The sequence below is a fragment of the Dipodomys spectabilis genome, unplaced genomic scaffold (assembly GCF_019054845.1).
Source record: "Dipodomys spectabilis isolate Male_0828 unplaced genomic scaffold, ASM1905484v1 ptg000001l, whole genome shotgun sequence".
In the NCBI taxonomy this organism is placed as follows: domain Eukaryota; kingdom Metazoa; phylum Chordata; class Mammalia; order Rodentia; family Heteromyidae; genus Dipodomys; species Dipodomys spectabilis.
In genome coordinates this window covers 2,188,586-2,205,034 of record NW_024870678.1, presented here as the reverse complement: position 1 = coordinate 2,205,034, position 16,449 = coordinate 2,188,586, and the positions used below count along the sequence as shown (strand labels likewise).

Below are 16,449 nucleotides of genomic sequence, written 5' to 3'. Positions count from 1 at the left end.
AAGAGCTGAGGGACAGCACCCAGGCCCAGAGTTCAAGCCCCACAACTGACAAAAAACAACAACAAAAGCCAGCTTAGGCAACAATGTCTATGAGACTGTTTTCTTCAATTAACCAGCAAACAGCTAAAAATGGAACTGTGATTCAAGTGGGCAAAGCACCAGCCTTGAATGAAAAAGCTAAGAGAAAAAGTATTCTCATCCTGAATTCAAGCCCTAGTACTGGAAGGACCCCCTTCCCCACGCCCCCCAGCCCTTGCAAAAGAAAAAGTTAGAAACAGAGGTGTAAATGGTGTTTGCCAAGCTTTCTTTGTTAAGTGGTAAAGCTAGGAGGTTGAATTGAGGAAGTTTTGTTTTGTAAGTCTATGTTCTGAACTCTCTTCTTAGAGAACTAGGTAAGGAAGTAGAGGCATGGCTCAAGAGGTAGAATGCCAAACTTGAGTAAAAAAACTGAGAGTTCAAAGGCCCTGAGTTCAAACCCCAGTAATTGGCTTAAATAAATAAATAACCAGGTAAAAGTGGGAAAGCCTTCCACATTGACTTCCTGTCCTTTTTAGGCATAGATGGGCATCTGTAGTATGGAAAGCAGTTTGAAATTATATGCCCTTAATTAATTTTATAATATTTAATTTGGCTAAATGGATAGAAATTTGTATCTGAGTGCTAGTTTTGTTTAAGCTTTTTTGCAATTAGTCAAAATTGAATAAGATCACGCCTGTAATCCTAGCTGCTTAGGAGGCCGAGATTCTGAAGATCATGGTTTGAAGCCAGCCTGGGCTGAAAAGTCCCCATGAAATTCTTATTTAAAAAAAAAAAAAGAACTAAAAAAATCTGGAAGTGGCACTGTAGCTCAAGTGGTGGAGCACTAGCCTTGAGCACAGAGATGCTGTGGACAATACCCAGGCCGTGAGTTCAAGCCCCAGGACCAGCAAAACAAAAACAAAAACACACACACATAAAATAAAACAAACTGAGTAAGATCTGCCCCAGCTACCCAAAGAACTTGAAATTGAAATGACTCAGAGAAGAGTCATTCATGGTTGTGCTTCTTTGTGGTTGTAACTATGATCTCCCATTAATGATCTCTCCCCAAGATTAAGAAGTACTTCTTAGAGGATGAATTATTTGAGTTAGCTCTTGAAGGATGAATATAGAGTTTTGGGTAAGTAGTGATGAAACATTGGAATTTTTTGCAGACATATCAAAAAAGCAATGTACAATGGTGGGAAAAGCTGTGGACATGGGGATTTTGTTTTATATGAAAAATTGGGGTACTAAAGGTAAGCAGGTAGATGAACTGGATCATTCCAAATGGCGGGGTTCATGCCAAGTAATAAAGGTTTTTCTTCCCAGTTTTAAAAACAAATCACTTTGATTTTGATTTGACCTTATGATTCATTTTATATTTTTGTTCATTGTAACAAATTGTCACACAAGTGGTAAACAAATTAGTCATTCAATTTCATCACCTAAAGGTAGCCAGCAGTATGATTATAGCATGTATTTATTTCTGGTATACTTTTTTGGTTTAGAAATTGGATAATGTTTTACATGGTATAAAAGTTGTTTTCTTAAATACAGCAATGTAAGGTAGGCAGACTTTCAGAATGAACTGTTTTAGTGGGTAGAAAGTATTTCATTGTGTGGTTGTTTCACTAACTTATTTGTCTAGTAATTTATTGATGGACATTTCAGATGTTTAGGATTTTTTTCCTATAATATACGTAACTACTCCTTTTATTGTACATTTAATTCTAGTTTATTTCCTACTAATTTTTTTTTTTTTTTTTTTGGGTCCTGTCATGGGGCCTGAACTCTGGGCCTGGGCCCTGTCCCTCAGCTCTTCAGTTCAAGGCTAACGCTCTACCACTTGAGCCACAGCGCCACTTCCGGCTTTTTTCTTTTTGCTTATGTGGTGCTGAGGAATCAAACCCAGGGCCTCATGCATGCAAGGCAAGCGCTCTACCACTGAGCCACCTTCCCAGCCCCCCTACTAACTTCTTTTTTTTTTTTTTTTTTTTTTGTTGGTCGTGGGGCTTGAACTCTGGGCCTGGGCGCTGTCCCTCAGCTCTTCAGCTCAAGGCGAGCGCTCTACCACTTGAGCTACAGCGCCACTTCCGGTTTTCTGGTGGTTTATTGGAGATAGGAGTCTCACGGTCTCTCCTGCCTGGGCTGGCTTTGAACCGCTATCCTCAGATCTCAGCCTCCTGAGTAGCTAGGATTACAGGCGTGAGCCACCAGCGCCCGGCTCCTACTAACTTCTTAAAGTAATGAATGTATAGCTTAAAATGGGGATGTATTTTTTTTGTCGGTCATGGGCCTTGAACTCTGGGCCTGAGCACTGTCCCTCAGCTCTTCAGCTCAAGGCTAGCGCTCTACCACTTGAGCTACAGCGCCACTTCCGGTTTTCTGGTGGTTTATTGGAGATAGGTCTCTCCTGCCCGGGCTGGCTTTGAACTGCGATCCTCAGATCTCAGCCTCCTGAGCAGCTAGGATTACAGGCGTGTGCTACCAGCACCAGGCTGGGATGTATTTTTTTTTAAGACTTTATGTTTTCTTTTACTTTGTTTTTCCTCTGGTCTGGAGCTTGAATCTCAGAGCCTAGGTGCTGTCCCTGAGCCTATTTGCTTATGGCTAGTGCTCTACCACTGGAACCAGAGTGATCTACTTCCAGCATTTAGAGTGGGTTAATTGGAGATAAGAGTCTCATGGACTTTCCTGCCCAGGCTGCATTACAACCTTGACCCTCAGATATCAACCTTTTTGAGTAGTTAGGATTACAGTTGTGAGCTACTGGCATCTAGTTCTTTTTTTTTTTTTTGCCAGTCATGGGGCCTGAACTCTGGGTCTGGGCCCTGTCCCTCAGCTCTTCAGCTCAAGGCTAGCGCTCTACCACTGGAGCCACAGCACCACTTCCGGCTTTTCTGTTTATGTGGTGCTGAGGAATCGAACCCAGGACCTCATGCTTGCAAGGCATGCACTCTACCGCTGAGCTACCTTCCCAGCCCTGGCACCTAGTTCTTTAACGTTGTTTTTTTTTGTCAGTTGTGGAGATTGAACTCGGGTGTTGGTAGCTACAGTTCTACTTCCAGTTTTCTAGTGGTTAATTGGAGATGAGTCTCATGGACCTTCCTGCCTGGGCTGGCTTTGAACCGAGATTCTCGCCTTCTGAGTAGCTAGAATCACAGGTGTCAGCTACCTGTACCTGGCTGGCACTCTTGAAGGCGTTTAGTACTTTATTATCAGATGTTTATCAGGTTAGAATATGGAAGAATTTTTTTCTTTAGATGGCAGTACCAGTTTTTTTAAATATTATTACTAAATCTAACACATTAGAGGGAGAATTCTTTTTTTTTTTTTTTGGGTCCAGTCGTGGGCCTGAACTCTGGGCCTGGGTGCTGTCCCTCAGCTCTTCAGCTCAAGGCTAGTGCTCTACCACTTGAGCCACAATGCCACTTCCGGCTTTTTTTTTTTTTTTTGCTTATGTGGTGCTGAGGAATCGAACCCAGGGCCTCATGCATGCAAGACAAGCGCTCTACCACTGAGCCACCTTCCTAGCCCTAGAGGGAGAATTCTGCCTCAAAATGTTAAATTTATTTTAAACAAATTCATATCTTTATGTTTTAACTACAAAATGTCTTATTATATGACTTCATCATTGTTTAATAGTCCCTTACAAATAATTCTTTAATTTATTACAAATGGACATTAGCTTGTTTCCAAATATTTCTATTTATTAATCTTTGCACAGATTGACCAGTTTTTTTTTAGTTTGAACAATTTTTTTTTTATATTAACTAGATTACTGAATATTTCTTATATATTTTAACCTATTTAATGAGTCCATTGTGACCTTCTGTACTTGAAATTATGCAAAGAGTAGCTGAGGAAATCTTACATGGGAGACACTGCATAGATTTTTAGACAGTTCAGAGGTGAAAAAGACATCCTTGCTGTATACAAGTTTTGCAAGTTAGCATGTATAGAAATTGAATCAGTATCATGATATAGAACTACTTTAGATTTTTTTTATGCCTTGATTGTTCCACAAATTAGACTTAAATTCATATTTATTCATAATCATATGAATTCAAATTCATATGAATTCATATGTATTCATATTTACTTCATTTATCTTCTTCCTAAACAGGAAAATAGTTCTGCTTGCAGGGTGGGCATTGTTCTTATTCCTTGCGTACAAAGTTTCCAAAACAGACCGAGAATATCAAGAATACAATCCTTATGAAGTATTAAATTTGGATCCTGTAAGTAATGTTTTTATACAGTGAACATTATTTTAAAGATCTTGTGAAAATTCTATAGGACCACATCTTAAAAAGAAATTGAATCATTACCTAAATAAGTCCAGCTTTGATCAGTTAAGTTTTTTTTTTTTGGGGTCCAGTAGAGGGCCTGAACTCTGGGCCTGGGCACTGTCCCTCAGCTCTTCAGCTCAAGGATAATGCTCTACCACTTGAGCCACAGTGCCACTTCCGGCTTTTTTTTTTTTCTGGCTTATGTGGTGCTGAGGAATTGAACCCAGGGCCTTATGCATGCAAGGCAAGCGCTCTACCACTGAGCCACCTTCCCAGCCCATCAGTTAAGTTTTTTTATTTGTTTGTTTTGGTTTATCTGGGACCTGGGGCTGGGCTCTGTTCCTGAGCTTTTTTGCTCAAGGCTAGTACTCTACCACTTGAGCCACAACTCCACTTCTGGCTTTTTGGTAGTCAAGTCTCATGAACTTGCCTGCCCAGGATGTCTTTGAACTGTGATCTTTAGGACTCAGCCTTTTGAGTAGCAAGGGGTACAGTCATGAGCCACCAACATTCAATAATTAAAGTCTTTTTTATTAAAATAAAATATGTATGTGAGTGTGGCAGTACATATCTATAATTCCAGCTACTTGAGGAGCAAAGCCAAGATCACAAGTTCGAGGCTAAAGGTAATAAAGTTAGTGAGACTGGGTAAAATTGGTAAAACCTTATCTCAAAAGCAAATGGAAACATAAAGCCTGGAACATGGCTCTAGTCTTAGAGTACATATATGAGGCTGTGGGTGCGATCCTCATTATACTGTAAAAAAGAAAAAGGTTATCTAATTTATTATCATTCTGAATATGTATTTTTTAAAGCTTCCAGCTTTTGATTGCCATACTATTAAGTAAGGATTGGTTTATAATTGCTGACATGTAAGAATATTTGAAAATGAGAAGGCAATAAACAAGTGTTTAAAAGACATCTATATCTATAAAATTGAACTTGATGAATGAGCTTCCATAGAACATTAGTCTTTTGGAATTATCATTAAAACATTAGAATGAAATTAATGGAAGAGAAATCACACCAGTGCTCAGTAAATAACTATATTGGACAAGATAAGGGTTTTTTTTTTTTTTTTTGGTTAAAAAAAATGTATGTGATAAAGTACATAGGATGGCAAGGCATTGATGGTTCACTCCTGTAATCCTAGCTACCCAAGAGACTGAGATCTGAGAATCTCCATTTAAAGCCAACTCAGACAAATTTGTGGGACCCTTATTTCCAGTTAATCAGCAAAAAAGGTAGAAGTTGAGCTGTGGCTCAAGTGGTAGAGCACAAGACTTGAGTGGAAAAAGTTAAGTGAGAGTTCAAGGCCTTGAGTTCAAGCCCCAATACCAGCACCCTGCCCTTAAAAAATGGAGGATAAAATATTTTCTTTTGTCAGAATACTAAGCAGTTTGTATTTCAAGTTCAAAATAGGATGAATTGTTTATTGACAACATTTTGCTTACTTTTATTTACACAAAGCTTTTCTTTTTTAGGGAGCAACTGTAGCAGAAATTAAAAAACAGTATCGGTTGCTGTCACTTAAATACCATCCAGACAAAGGAGGTGATGAAGTTATGTTTATGAGGATAGCAAAGGCTTATGCAGCGTGAGTACCATAGGTCCAAGTGTACATTGTAAAGAAGGGATAGTTTTCTGTTTTTAATAAACAAGGAAATTGTGTGTCATATACTTTGATTAAATGTTGCTGTCATATTTTCAGTATTTTTTGGATTGGCATGCATTAATTATATAAATATTTCATGGTTCTGCTTTGATACATGCAAATAAAATTCTTTAACCATATTCTCATTGACCAGGATGTTCACAGTGGTGTAGAAAGATGGCAAAGTTATATTAACTTTTAGGAATAATATACAGAAATATTCATAAGTAAAAAAATTACTTTTTTAAACTGAGTTTTTAAAAAGGGCTGAAACAGGTATGGTGGTACATGCCATTAATCTCATTACGTGGTAGGCTGAGGTGAGTTCAAAGCTAACATGACATAAATTGGAAGAGTCTTATCTCAATAGAAAAAAAAAAGAATTGGTGATTCCTTCTGGTTGATTGGTGCCTGCCACAGCAATTATATGAATCAGTTTAATGGATGAGCTAGTGTCATCATCAAGTATGCATGTACAGGTTGTAAAATCAAGAACTGTAGTTTGTAAAATCTGAACATATAGAGAGCAAAGAAGTTTCTTGCCACCATCATCAAAAAGGCAGAAGAGACAGAATTATTTTGAAGGAAGAGTTTATTAGAAGACTTAATATTGAGAAGAACACAGCTAAAGTTTTATGTATGGTAGATAACTGTACAGGGAAATCAGTGTAAAATATTTTGAGGAATATCCCCCAGCAGAAAACAAATTGGTACTATTAATCTGAAACCAAATGCTTTCATTGGCTTTTCTAGTTTACTATGGCCTTGGGTCAAATAGTATAAGTGAAGTTATAGTTAAATAAAAAACCACAGATTTCAAAGCAGTTGTTTTAAAAAATTTGATGAGCTTAAAATTGTTTTCACTTTTTTGTTGTTGTTGGTTCTGGAACTTGAACTCAGGGCCTGGGGCACTGTTCCTGAGCTTTTTCTCTCAAGGCCAGCACTCTACTACTTTGAGCCACAGCGCTATTTCTGTTTTTATGGTAGTTATTTGGAGATCAGTATTTAACAGATTTTCCTGCGCATGCTGGCTTCAAACTGTGATCCTTAGATATCAGCCTCCTGAATTGCTGGGAGCCATTGGTACCTGGCTAATTAATAAGTGTACTTTTTGCTATTTTATAAAAATTTCTTCATTGCCACTTTCAATTGGAGCTTTGTAGAGTTAAAACTGCATTGCTGCTTAAGTTTTTGGAAAAAGAAATGTGGTTACAAGTAGGATTATTCATGAGTGGAATTTTTACCAGTTGGTCTACAAGAATATCTTCCTTGTTAGGCATGTGATTGATGCACCTCTGTCATCTGAGCACTTAGGAGGCAGAGGCAGGAGGATTACCAGTTTGAGGCTAGCCTAGGCTACCATACAAAGATTCTGTTTCAAAAAGAAAACAGAAAAAAAGAAAGAGAATGCCGGAATGCTGTCTTTGATAGTGGTCATTTTTTTTAAAAAATGGATTTTCCTTGTCTTCCTTATCTGCATTGCAAGGTTTTTTAAGAAATTGGAATTTTCTTTTTTCTTTAATTTTTTTTTTTTTTTTGTCAGTCGTGGGGCTTGAACTCTGGGCCTGAGGTGCTGTCCCTGAGCTCTTCGGCTCAAGGCAAGCACTCTACCACTTTAAGCTGAGGTTCCTTCCCAGGGTCTGGATAATGGGGGATGGGAGGGGGAGGGATACAGCCAGAGTTCTTGTCCCACTTCCGCGCACACACAGGGTGCATCCTCCTCTTTCCTGGGTCTCAATTTGTATGTGCGTGCACTGGTATTGGGGCTGGAACTCAGGCCCTGAGCACGGTCACTTAGCTTTTTGTTTTTGCTCAAGTTTGGTGCTGTACTACTTGAACCACAGCTCCACTTGCAGCTTTTTGGTGGTTAATTGGAGATGAGTCATCAGACTCTCTTGCCTGGCTGGCTTAGAACATGGATCCTGAGATCTGTCTCCTGAAGAGTTAGGATTACAGGTGTGAGTCTCCAGTGCCTGGCTGGCTGTTCCTCTCCTGAAGAGCTGGGGGCGTTGGGATGAGCCTCCCGAGCTCTCATGTGCCACAGCACTATTTCCTGCTTTCTGGTGGTTTATCGGAGGAGATAAGACTTTTCCTGCCTGGGCTGGCTTTGAATAGTGATCCTCAGATTTCAGCCTCCTGAGTAGCTAGGATTACAGGCATGAGTCATCAATGCCTGGCTGAAAATTTCTTTTAGTGCTTTTAATATCTGCATTGCAATCTGGAAAAATTTCTTTTCTTTTCCTCCTCTTCCTCTTCCTCCTCCTCCCCTTCCCCCATCCTCCTCCCTCTTCCTCCCTCCTCCTCCTCCCTCTTCCTCCTCCTCCTCCTCCTCCCCCCTCTTCCTCCTCCTCCTCCTCCTCCTCCCTCTTCCTCCTCCTCCTTCCTCTTCCTTCCTCCTCCTTCCTCCTGCTTCCTCCTTCCTCTTCCTTCCCCCCCCCCCCCCCATTTTTAATGTTAGTACTACGACATGAACTCAGGCCTGGGAGGTATTCGTAACTTTTTTTGCTCAAGGCTGGTGTTCTACAACTTGAGCCACAGTTCCATTTCCAGCTTTTTGGTGGTTAATTGAAAATAAGAGTCTCAGGACTTTCCTGTACAGGACTTTCCTGTACTCAGCCTCCTGAGTAGTTAGGATAACAGGCTTGAGTCACTATTGGCCCAGTTGAAAATACCATTTGATTCTGCCTGAAGCCATTGTGCAAGTTGTGGATAATATTGTATTTAGGTGTTTAAAATTATTTTGTTGCTTTTTATCTTGCCTGTCCTGGCAAACTCTTGTTTCAGAGTGTTCCTAGGTCTTCTGGTACTTAGCTTAGGAAAAACATCTGATCTTACATAATACATGTGACCTTTGCCACAGCAGTAGTTTTCCAAGGTGGTGTTCATTTGTTTTTTTTCATTGTGAAGTATAAATCTACTCACTGAAGACATTTTGAGAGATAGAATGTAAGAGGAAAAGTAAAATTTCTTAATCTTTCTTACTGTATTAGAAAATTTGATGGCTTTTAAAATTTACTAGCTGAATCTGAAAACTCAAGGGTCAGTCAGCAATTTTTATCAAAGTTCAGGATACATATCTTGTGCTACTCCTCTGTATTCCCCTCAGAATTTATGAGAGACTTAATTCTTGACTCTTTGATTTATATCTTGTAAGATTTTTTATTTTGTTGATTTGGTTTGTTTCTAAGATTATTATTTTCCAGATGTGGCTTTCTAATTTTGCTAAGTTGATGTTTTCCTGCCAGTTTAACAGATGAAGAGTCCCGGAAAAATTGGGAAGAATTTGGAAATCCAGATGGGCCACAAGGTGTGGTAAATGATGATTATAAGATGTTGGTAATATTGTACATATTATGAAAATGTTAACTATATTAGAAGGAATATTTTGACTTTCTTAGTTTATGGATGGGAAAATTTCAATCAGGAATTATACAGAGCTGGAGCTCCTGTATAATTTTTACTTAATTTCCTTTCTGAAGACTGGTTTGAAATATAAAACAGATTGATTTAGAGAGAAGAATACGTACTATCATCATTAATCCTTGCCAGTTAGTAGGTAAAAATTAGGTATATCTATATTGCTTTACTGACAATAATATTTTCTAGAAAGAAATTTGTATACTTAGTTTTTTTTCTCTCTTTGGAAATGGGAAATTTCAGGTATTTTTATTCCTTCATTTAATAGGGATCCACATAATATGATATTAAAGTTTTTGGGGAAAGGGTGAAAAAGTAGAATTTTGAGATATAAATAAAACTAGAAATAGAGACTCTTTGGAAACTATGATATTCTTTCTATTTTAGCTACAAGTTTTGGAATTGCCTTGCCAGCCTGGATAGTTGACCAAAAAAATTCAATTTTGGTGAGTGCATTTAAATAAGACACATTGTAATATGTTTGACATAATTTTTGTTATGTAGTTTGTCTCTTAGTTTAACAAAGAAAGTACTAGAATGCAATCATAATATCCATTGCATATCGTACGAAACTAGGAAAATTGAGAGGACAGGTGGGTTGGGAGGGATGGGGGAGAATGGCAAAAGGGGTGATATTGATCAAGATGCATTTTGTACTCATAAATTGTCATGTTGAATCATAACCCCTTTTGTATAACTACTTAAAGATAATAAAATATAATTTAAAATTAAAAATAAAAACAAGCCAGCCCAGGCAGGAAAGTCTGTGAAACTCTTATCTCCAATAAACCACCAGAAAACCGGGAGTGGTGCTTTGGCTCAAGTGGTAGGGTTCTTGCCTTGAGCTGAAGAGCACAGGGACAGCACCCAAGCCCAGAGTTCAAGCCCCACGACCGACAAAAAAAAAAAATAAAAACATAAAAACAAGTGCTTTCAAATAAAAAAAAAGTACTAGTTTACTGTTTTAAAATAACTATGTTGTGAAAGTTTTTACATAATTGGTAAACAAAAATAATTTTTTTTTTTTTTTTGGTCCAGTCGTGGGGCCTGGGCGCTGTCTCTCAGCTCTTCAGTTCAAGGCTAGCGCTCTACCACTTGAGCCACAGCGCCACTCCCGGCTTTTTTCTTTTTGCTTATGGGGTGCTGAGGAATCGAACCCAGGGCCTCAGGCATGCAAGGCAAGCGCTCTACCACTGAGCCACCTTCCCAGCCCCCCAAATATAATTTTTTTTAATTTTGTTTTTTTTGCCAGTCCTGAGCTTGAACTCTGAAGTGGGCCAGTGCATTATCTCTGAGCTTCTTTGGCTCAAGGCAAGCAGTCTATCACTTGAGCCACAGAGCCACTTCCAGCATTTTCTGAGTAGTTTATTGGAGATAAAAGTCTAACAGACTTTTTTGCCTGGGCTGGCTTCGAACTTCGATCCTCAGATCTCAGCCTTCTGAGTAGCTACAATTACAGGTGTGAGCCACCAGTGCCCTGCTAAATGTAGTTTTGAAAGTTTCATTTTTCTTGTTTACTTTTTGAAGTCTTTCTAGATCAGGCCCTACTGTTGTTTGGTTTAGGGAAGTACTGGTTTTAACTTACTGTTCAGGTATAGATGATTCCTAACTTGAAATTTCTTTAGTATAATTGTCTAGGAACTATTTTTGAAGTAGCAGAAGCAAAATCCACACACTCTGTTGTAATTTTTCATTGAAAAAAGCTATTATATGACAATAAAATTGGTCATCTTCAGGTGTCTATTGTTGGTGCATTTATCATTCTTAGGGTTACTCTGTGGGCATAATGAAGAAGGGATAGATAGCTAATAGTTTTAGGATCAAGCAGTAGGAAGGAAAAAAATCAGTAGCTAAAAATTACTAGCAAAAATTTAATGAGATTGCATCTTGATATTTAGGCAGAGGAGCCAGTTTGTCCAAGAGCATCTTACTTACATGGTTTATTTTCAGGACACTGTTTTCAAGGTGTGGATATAGGAAGCACTTGACTGGAATGGGGGACATAATTCATGAAACTGTTTTGTTGTTAATTATATTGTCTCAGTAAGTAGAAAATTGAAAGGTGACTTCTTATAATGGATAAAAGTATACGTCCTAGACTTCATCTCTAGGAGTATTATTACCAGCATGCACAAACTATGTAACCTATTGAGGTACCTTATTCACAAAAGAAAGACTATAATGGTACCTTTCTATATAGAGTTTGATAATAAGGTGTAAGTAAAATAATACATTTGGAGTACTTTTAACATTACTTCCCCTTTGTTAAGCTTGAAAATAAGTACGAATGCTATAATTTAATGAAGGCCATAACATTTTTGTCTTCAATTCTAGGTTTTACTTGTGTATGGATTGGCATTTATGGTTATCCTTCCAGTTGTTGTGGTAACGTCTAACTTTTTATTTATTTTGTTTGGGAGGGTTAAGACATGTTTTGGGATTCCCTATAAGATTTCAATTGCGCCAGTGGCTCACGCCTGTAATCCTAGCTACTCAGGAGGCTGAGATCTGAGGATCATGGTTCAAAGCCAGCTCAGGCAAGGAAAGTCCGTGAGACTCTTTATCTCCAGTAAACCAGTAGAAAACTGGAAGTGGCGCTATGGCGAGGCAATCCATTGATCTTTTTTTTTTTTTTTTTTGCCGGTCGTGGGGCCTGAACTCTGGGCCTGGGCACTGTCCCTCAGCTCTTCAGCTCAAGGCTAGCGTTCTACCACTGGAGCCACAGCGCCACTTCCGGCTTTTTCTGTTTATGTGGTGCTGAGGAATCGAACCCAGGGCCTCATGCTTGCAAGGCAAGCACTCTACCACTGAGCTACCTTCCCAGCCCCATCCATTGATCTTTGAATTTAAGAGACTCTTAGTCAACTGTACTTAAAGATTTTCTAAAGATGATAACATTTAAATATCTAAAGGCATAATTGGTTCAATCTAAAATTTGCACAAAACTAAGATAATTTAGATTAACTTGAATTTAAAATGGAAGTCTTCTCATTATCTTGTACTCCTTTTCTCTCATGGATAACCACTGCTACCTTGGTTCTTTATTGTAATTTTTTCTAGGTATAGATAGATAGATAGATACTCTAAAACTTTTATATGATTCTTTATGTTGTAATTTTTTTTAATTAACATATTAGAAGCGCAACATTTACAGCAGCCTCAGTTTTCAAAACAGCTGCATACTGTTATAGTGTGCAGCTATCATATAGTTTGTGATTTTAATCACTTGTTACTTTTGTGACATGTATACTTTCTGATGATTGAGTATCTGGGTCCTGTAGGGAGGATAGTAATGAGTCTGTCTTAATTTTTTCATAGGATTGTTTTATAAGGCGCAATACTTAAGTGTCTCTTCATATTTATATAAAATAATATACATATTGAAATGAACTCCAAGATATGAAACAATTTTTGTTGTTGTTGTTAGTTTTTGATGATTTTGTATATCTTTGGGAGGATGAGGGGAAGGGCACAGAACTCAAGGAAAAAAGGTGAAAAGTACAGCAGTGGAACTCACTGGACATGGATGAAAGTGAACTATACATAGGTGGGAATGGGAGGAAGGGACTGGGAGAGGGTGAGGAAACAGAAGACACTGTATGAAAGGAAATGTACTCATTCCCTAATCCCTCTGTATATCACCTCTGGAGTAACAATAAATTAAAAAATTTGTTTTGTGAGATAGTTATGTGAAAATATTATAGTAATTGTAAAATCACTCTTATATTTATCACATATTTATCAGTAACATGATACATTTTAGCAACCAGCTAATTTTTTAAAAATAATTTTACTCCTATTTATTTATTTTTGCCAGTCCTGTGGCTTGAACTCAGGGTCTAGGCATTGTCCCTGAGCTTCTTTTGCTCAAGGATAGCACTCTACCACTTGAGCCACAGTGCCACTTCTGGCTTTTTCTGTGTATGTGGTGCTGAAGAATCTAACCCAGGGCTTCATGCATGCTAGGCAAGCACTCTACCACTAAGCCACATTCCCAGCCTCTTTACCTCCTATTTTATCTTTAAATAGTTTTAACTTGAAACCTAGAACTATTTAATCATAGATATGTAGTAACTTGTTGGTGTTTAGGCTTTAGACAATATACTTGTTTGAAATATATAACAGTCATTTGTTTAAAGCTTGTACTTCTATTGTTTTATAAATATTTTGAAAGTTTGACCTAAGTATGTTCTGCATCAAACTTAGTATTTATGTGTTACTACTTGTTAAATTTTGTGTTTTAGGGCTCTTGGTGGTATCGTTCAATACGCTATAGTGGAGATCAGATTCTAATACGGACAACACAGATTTATACATACTTCGTTTATAAAACCCGAAATATGGATATGAAACGTAAGTAAACTTAAGTAACTTTGGTATTATTATCTGAGTCATTTATGTGTGATTGATATATTTTTAACTCCATAATGGAGAGATTCCATTTTGTAGTTTTATAGATAATCAGTTATATAGCTAAAACTAGAGGGAGATGTTAAGACCTGTTATCATTTTTCTTGATTTCCATTTCCATTATTACCATTTATTCAGTTATGTGTCTTGTCAAAAATCTAGAAATGCTTAAGTGCAAATTTTATAATATTATCAGGTAACATTTCTTATTTGTACTATGATTGGTACAACAAAGTGTACTATCTACGCATTTATCTCATTTAATTTATACTAAGCTTATCTTATTCATGAGTCAACCTGAGTGCAGAAAAGTTATCCTGCCCAATGATACACAGTATACAACAGAGGTTAGGTAATACTATGTCCATTTTAAAAGGTGAGATATTTCTTCTTTTATGAGAGAAATTAATACTTGTCTGTAGTGGAGTTCAGATAACTTTTAGCATTGTACCTGATTAAAAAAAAGTTTCTCACTCTAAGATTAAGGAAATATCTCAGGAAGAGAAATAGGTAAGAAGATTTATTTATTTACTTTTATATTCCTTTTGTTTCCATAGGTCTTATTATGGTTTTAGCTGGTGCTTCTGAATTTGATCCTCAGTATAATAAAGATGCCACAAGCAGACCAACAGATAATATTCTTATACCACAGGTTAGGCTAATCTCCCAACTCTTTGATGAGCAGTTAGTTACTACTAAAATGAATCCTTTTTTAAGTATATAGTTTTGACTAATTATTTTATTTACTTTAGCTAATCAGAGAAATTGGCAGCATTAACTTAAAGAAGAATGAGCCTCCACTTACCTGCCCATATAGCCTGAAAGCCAGAGTTCTTTTACTTTGTCATCTTGCTAGAATGAAAATTCCTGAGACCCTTGAAGAAGGTACTTGTGATTCTAATATCTACATAATTTTAGTGGAACCAAAGCAACAGTTTATAATTTGACCTTGTGATACACAGCTTTATTGGTGTTCCTTTGTGCTCAATCAGATAATTAGTTGTTCAAAGGGATTTAAAACAACAAACAAAAATCTAAGGTCAGGCACCAGTGGCTCATGACTAATCCTAGTTACTCAGGAGGCTGAGATCTTAGGATCCTGGTCCAAAGCCAGCCTTAGCAATAAAGTCTGTGAGACTCATTTTTCCAATTAACCATAAAAAAAAAAAAAGTTGGAAGTGGAGTTGTGGTTCAAGTGGTAGAGCTTTGAGCAGAAAAGCTCAAGGACAGAAAAGCTTAGGCTCTGAGTTCAAACCCCAGCACTAGTGTGTGTGTGTGTGCACGTGCATGTGTGCACGTGCACACACCCATACCCACAAAACTCCAAAAATTTACATATTTCATAATTACTTTACAAAATAATTTGATGGTCTAAGTCAGTTGTTTTGGCAAATGATGAAAATATGAGAAATGTTTAATTGTAGATTATAGAATTAGTTCCTAATGGGCTGGGAAGGTAGCTCAGTGGTAGAGTGCTTGCCTTGCATGCATGAGGCTCTGGGTTCGATTCCTCAGCACCACAGAAGCAGAAAAAGCCAGAAGTGGCGTTGTGGCTCAAGTGGTAGAGCACTAGCCTTGAGCTGAAGAGCTGAGGGAAAGCCCCAGTCCCAGAGTTCAGGCCCTACAATTCCTCCCTCCCCCAACCAAAAAAAATGCCTCCAGCCAAGAATTAGTTCCTAATGACATTTATAAAAGAACTTATAAGCTTTTTAGAGGGATATAAATGGATTTCATAGCAAATGTGTCTGTTAACCACACTCCTCCTTCCATCAACTCTTTTAGATAGTGGTTATATCTGTTGGATATTTATTTAAAGCTTCATAATTACTGAAACCATCTCTCTTTAAAATAGAAACAGTTGATTGAAACAACAGTGTTTTCAGGGATGTCATAATTGGAGTGCCCTCTCTATTTCACTTGTATTATTTCAGTTGAAGCTTTAAAAGAAGTTTGTTACCCTAGAAAACAGGTGTTTTTGTTTTTTTTTCTGAATGAAATCATCTTAACCTTTGATGCACCTACTAATTGGTAATAGGAAGGATGCTTTTTGTTGTTGGTAGTGGTGGTGGTGGTCTTAGAGTTTGAACTCTGGGCACTGTCCCTGAGCTCTTTAGCTTAAGGCGTGTACTCTACCACATGAGCCATAGCACCACTTTCAGTTTTCTGGTGATTTATTGGAGATAATAGTCTCACAGACTTTCCTGCCTGGGTTGGCTTTAAACTTCGATCCTCAGATCTCAGTCTCCTGAGAAGCTAAGATTACAGGTATAAGCCACTGATGCCTGGAAGAAGGATGCTTTTGGTAGAATGAACGAGTATTGTTAAGTCATTGTCACAGGAGTTCCTTTAAAATATTAATTAGTAATTCTGTTGCTAATTGCTATTTTCATTTTCCCCATAATTTTTATCATTATTACTATTTTCAAATAGTCATTTTTAAAAAGTTGAGTTCTAGACCCAATGGATAGTCTTATAGTTACCATGGGTTTTTGTTTTTTGTGGTACTGGGGATTGAATTTCAAAACTCACACATGCTAGGTGAGTGCTCTACCACTCAGTTTTTTGTTTTTGTTTTTTTTTGGTCGGTCATGGGGCTTGAACTCTGGGCTTGGGCGCTGTCCCTGCATTCTTCAGCTCAAGGCGAGCATTCTACCG

The 16,449-nt window shown here is 37.7% G+C and overlaps 1 protein-coding gene across 1 annotated transcript in view; it reads left to right on the top strand.

Annotated features, from left to right (window-relative positions):
- Nucleotides 1-16,449, top strand: part of Sec63 (SEC63 homolog, protein translocation regulator) — a 74,407-nt gene that overhangs the window by 24,921 nt on the left and 33,037 nt on the right. Inside the window, exons 3-10 of the mRNA XM_042685889.1 lie at nt 4,148-4,262; nt 5,798-5,910; nt 9,213-9,274; nt 9,772-9,830; nt 11,719-11,769; nt 13,629-13,737; nt 14,352-14,446; nt 14,547-14,679. Coding sequence (XP_042541823.1) covers nt 4,148-4,262; nt 5,798-5,910; nt 9,213-9,274; nt 9,772-9,830; nt 11,719-11,769; nt 13,629-13,737; nt 14,352-14,446; nt 14,547-14,679 — 737 coding nt within the window. The remainder of the gene's footprint in view (nt 1-4,147; nt 4,263-5,797; nt 5,911-9,212; nt 9,275-9,771; nt 9,831-11,718; nt 11,770-13,628; nt 13,738-14,351; nt 14,447-14,546; nt 14,680-16,449) is intronic.